This window comes from Rhagoletis pomonella, unplaced genomic scaffold, assembly GCF_013731165.1.
Source record: "Rhagoletis pomonella isolate Grant_MI unplaced genomic scaffold, Rhpom_1.0 Rhpom_scaffold_00010, whole genome shotgun sequence".
Taxonomy (NCBI): Eukaryota; Metazoa; Arthropoda; class Insecta; order Diptera; family Tephritidae; genus Rhagoletis; species Rhagoletis pomonella.
This window is the reverse complement of record NW_023458564.1, coordinates 30,542,271-30,547,233: the sequence shown is the minus strand read 5'-3', so window position 1 is coordinate 30,547,233 and position 4,963 is coordinate 30,542,271. Positions and strand designations below refer to the sequence as shown.

The 4,963-nt window shown below is 36.1% G+C and overlaps 1 protein-coding gene across 1 annotated transcript; it reads left to right on the top strand.

The window, feature by feature from the left end:
* Positions 1 to 1,204: 1,204 nt before the first annotated feature.
* On the top strand, positions 1,205 to 4,613 carry LOC118746228 (transcription termination factor 2-like). The gene is made up of 2 exons (XM_036480057.1): positions 1,205 to 3,726; positions 3,789 to 4,613. Exons 1-2 carry the CDS (start codon positions 1,219 to 1,221, stop codon positions 4,536 to 4,538), a joined length of 3,258 nt encoding a protein of 1,085 aa, XP_036335950.1. The 5' UTR covers positions 1,205 to 1,218; the 3' UTR covers positions 4,539 to 4,613.
* Positions 4,614 to 4,963: the final 350 nt, after the last annotated feature.

Here is a 4,963-nt window from a genome sequence, read left to right as displayed (position 1 = left end):
CAGTGAAGCAAAATAAGAATAATCACCCCAAAATGAACATTGATACATGTATAATGAGATTTTGATGGAAAGTTGGTAGTTTAGAAGGTTGGGAATAGCAAAAAGCCCCACACACAATACCAATATGCATACATACATACATAACAAATACAAATATGAAGGAAAACAACTGAATTCGAAAAAATATGAAGTTTGGAAATAAGTAAAATTAATTGCAAATAAATTGTGTTAAAAAGATAGGAAAAATGGTCAATGTGTATAAGCAGCAACAGCAACAAAATATATAAACACAACATAAAGATAAATGGGAAGAAAAGAATACAGTAAAATGAATGTAAGCATAATCTAAGGAAAAATAATATTATTAAACAAATATTGGATGATGGCGATTTTAAAACAAAATAAAATATATAACAGAAATACACAAAGAAAAATCGAAATTAAAGTTAAAAGAAAACTCTAGATATAAGCAATTAACAATTCTATGAAGTACATATATAAATGAATGATTTAATTAATACATGAATCCGTAAAAGAATTACCACAATAAAGCCATGAACATTGTTCAAGGAAATACATTTGACAAATAATTGGTTTTCTTTCTAAATAAATGGCACTGCAGACTGAGGCGATTTCGTAAGTACAAGGATTCCAGAAATTATGCAAGTATATTACTAAAACTGGGGAAGCAAAATCATATATGAGAGCATCATGTTGCCATTTCATTTTTTAATAAAATACCCACAAATATTCCACGGAAATATAGTTTTTTGTATAAATGTAACTCATCTGGCAATGGAAAAACAAACTTTCAAATAAATACAGAAAATTAAATGAAAACAATCGCAATTTGAGCAATCATTTCTAAATTTCTAGGTAAGTCAAGTCAAGTCTAAGTCTGGCATAAGCCAGCTTTAAAGGAATGTTTGCAGCTTTCAAGAAAAATTACAAAAATATTTTTCATTATTTCTGTTGGCTGAGAAAGTACTTTGCTTTTGCTGTAGATTTTCTTGAAGAAATAAATAATCTAGCATTTTTTTCTTGAGAGCTGCAAACTGATTTAAGAAATTTTGATTAAAGAAAATTTCTTTTCTTTTTCTTGTGTGTTAATTTATATGAGTTTTTTATTATTCTTTAGTTCTCTCAAAATATTTTGCAGGTGTAGACTTTTACGCGCGTCTGCGGTTTAGGTGATATTGAGAAATACTTTTACTTGAAATGTCTATGTCTGATTCAGACGAACTTAAATCCAGCGATCAGGATAAAGACTTTGTTAACGATGTGTCATATAATAAAGATGACTTGCTCAGTGGGGAACTAATTATTGAAGAGTCCGAAAATGAAAGTTCTGAAGAAAGTATTATTATTCGAAAACGCAGTAGCAATGGCTCCAAAAAAACGCGTGCTGTGATTCCGTCGGAGTCCGAAGAAGACGATGATGAGTTCGAGAGACGGGCCCTATCACCGCGCACTCGGATGAGTATCACTGGTGTGAGGCCATCGGATCTTTCTGATTCTAGCGAAATTGAGTACTCCGACACAAAATCAGAAATAGCTGAGGTTTCACCGGAAAGATGTGGAAAAGTGCAGGATCTGGAACAAACCACGTTTCAAGATAAAACCAGATATTTTAGAACCCCGAGTACTGAAAATAAAAATTCTTTCCTTCACCGTTCGGTCTCTGAACAAAATGTAAAAGAATATTACGTCGGAGAAATGGAAAAAAGTGATAGCTATGTGTGTGAAAGCAGCCCGGAAATTACAGAAACCACAAAAGCACCTGACCCTATTTCTGCCACTCCAATTAATCATAGGATTGAACGGTTTGGTGCCGGAGCCGAATCGCCTTTGAGCTCCGCCAGATATAGTATTCAATTTGAAAAAGCCATTAAAGATAAGTTATCATCTACCATGTATCAGCCAAGTTTAAATGATACATATCGCTCCCAAGGAGATGCCTCTGATGAAAGTGATGTCCAAGTGATTAGCTTAAAGGAGAAAGCAATAGAAATCGGAAGCAGTAGTGATGAAAGTAATGCAGAAAATTTATTGCCAGAAGTCAACATGCCCAACTACAAAAAAGGCGAGCTGGTTAGACCTAGCCCTTATTTATGGCAACCGAATATTTTAACTAAGTTAGATGCAAACCATGCAGTTGGATCTACGGTTAAAAGTAAAGACACAACCAGTCCTAAGCAGCTTGTCTCGAAAGAGTACTTTGACAAAGAATTAAAGAAGCTCCAAGAACTAAAAATCGAGCTACAAAGTGCCGAAAAATTACTTGAGAAAATATCAAGTAGTTTACCTGATGGAGGATGGCAGCTTTCTCTACGAATTGAACGCTTACGCAATGATGTTCATATTAAGTCCCAATATCTGAGTACCCTTAAAATAGAAGATGACGGCATATCAAGCTCTTCCCAACCGCAGGTACAACATCAAAAAGACCCACTTAGCTGGGAAGATCTTTCAAAAGCTGTTAATCAAATGCAACCCACGCACACGGGAAAACAAGGTCTTGCCACGTTTAATGCTCAACGGGAATTAACAGTGGAATGCCTAAAGGATATTCATAGCTCACTGAAAACATGCCCTGCCGAAAATGTACTTGCTGATGACCCTATTGGCTTACGAATAAATCTTATGGATCACCAGAAACATGCACTTACTTGGATGACTTGGCGAGAAAATCAAAAACCGCGTGGAGGAATTCTTGCTGATGATATGGGCTTAGGAAAGACACTAACTATGATATCATTAGTACTTGCTTCAAAACACTGTTCAGAGGCGGAAGAAGCGAACGAAAGTGACGAGGCGAATGATTCAGAAAAAGAAAATCGAGGGTGGACATCAAAAGGTCGACGAGATTTCTATCCGGGGGGAACTTTAGTTATTTGCCCTGCGAGCTTAGTACGTCAATGGGAAGCAGAAGTTGATAGCAAAGTTAAACGCCACAAGCTAACTGTATGTGTTCATCACGGTAACAACCGCGATACCAAGCCGAAACACCTTCGCACATATGACATTGTTGTCACTACGTATAACATTGTATCCCGTGAGCAAAAGTCTCAAGGTGCTCTCTTTGGAATAAAATGGCAACGGATAATTCTTGACGAAGCGCATGTGGTACGCAACCATAAAGCGCAAATGTCAATAGCTGTGTGTGCACTACGTGGAAAATACAAATGGGCCCTAACGGGTACTCCAATTCAAAATAAAGAAATGGATGCATATGCACTAATAAAATTTTTGCGTTGTTCTCCTTTTGATGAGCTACCCCATTGGAAAAAGTGGATTGATAACAAAAGTGCTGGAGGACAACAGCGTTTAAATGCTCTAATGAAAACGCTAATGCTTCGACGAACTAAAGTAATGCTTCAAGAGAGAGGAGCGCTACAATGCTTGCCAGAAAAAAGTACAGAACTGATCGAAGTATACTTGGATAAAGATGAGATGAATGTATATCAAAAAATTATGGTTTACTCACGCACGTTATTTGCACAGTTTTTATTACAAAGAGCAGAACGCAATACTGATTATATGTACAAAGAAGACAGTAACCGTCCTACAATTGTGCAGACCAAGGATCCGAACGGTGCGTATTACAAGGTACATGAGAAATTCACCAAACTGCATCGTGGGCAAAAGGATGTGAAATCACATGAAATTTTAGTGCTATTGTTAAGGTTACGGCAAATCTGTTGTCATCCAGGACTTATTGATTCGGTATTACACAAAAAAAAGTTCCATTAACAAATTTGAATTTAAAATAATTTTAATATTATTAGATGCTCGACGATAGCGACAGCCCTGAGAATACGGAAGGTGACAGTGAAGATGAAAAGTTAAAAATTGATTTACTTGAGCAGTTGAACAAGTTAGCAATTAATGACAGTTCTGAAAATCGGAGTTTAGAAGGCGATGAAGGGCTTAAGCCTGAGGAAGAAGTTATTGCGAAGGCTTCAGCGAAAGTGTTGCAACGTAATAATCCAGTGTTCAATATAAATCGACCCTCTTCTAAAATTAAAAAGGTTCTCGAAATTTTAAAAGAGCATGTACTCAATAGAGATGACAAAGCAATTGTAGTCTCACAGTGGACAAGCGTTCTTAATATACTGAAAACGCATTTGCAGCAACAGGGTATACGTACGTTGTCCCTTAATGGAACTATTCCTGTTAAAAACCGTCAAGGAATTGTTACAGAGTTCAATAACGCCAATAATGACAAGCGTATTCTTCTCCTTTCACTGACAGCAGGAGGAGTTGGTTTAAATTTGGTCGGCGCTAACCACTTGTTAATGATCGACTTGCATTGGAATCCCCAATTAGAGGCACAAGCCCAAGACCGAATATATCGTGTCGGGCAAAAGAAAAATGTGGTTATTTATAAATTCATGTGCAAGGACACTGTGGAAGAACGAATAAGAGCTCTGCAGGAGCATAAAATGTCAATAGCAGATGGTGTACTTACAGGGGCACGTTCATCGGAGGGTAGCAAACTTACTATGGAAGATCTTAGAGGTCTTTTTGGCATGTAATAAGTATTTCCACAAACAGTCTGTATTTGTATGTCAGTATTTTTTAAAACGCAAATAAACTCATATATAAACGTTTATAGCTGAAAACAGCCATTTACCTTTCTGATAGAAGTTTTAAGATTTTTGTAAATTTTAACAAATAAAGTAGGTAATTTATCAAAATGACTTCTAGAAAAACTCTCTGTATGTAGTTTTGTAAACCATTTGGTATAGAAAAATGAAAGCTTGAAGTATGTAGCTAGGACTTACTGTTGACTTTCGGCAGTTTTTGCTTTGTTGAAGGTATTGCTCATCTTCGCCATATAAAAAATTTTCGATCATACTTCGTGTGGAAAAAAATTCGTAGCACCATCGCCAAAAATCAACGGTATTTTGTAGCCACTTTAAAGTTGCACTTTATTGTACTAAATTGAATAGCCTACAAA

Bases quoted from the DNA above. Each gene is read 5' to 3' on its own strand.
- LOC118746228 (XM_036480057.1), top strand. From the start codon at position 1,219: ATGTCTATGTCTGATTCAGACGAACTTAAATCCAGCGATCAGGATAAA. The intron at 3,727-3,788 runs GTATTACACAAA...TAATATTATTAG, and splicing joins ATCCAGGACTTATTGATTCG to ATGCTCGACGATAGCGACAG.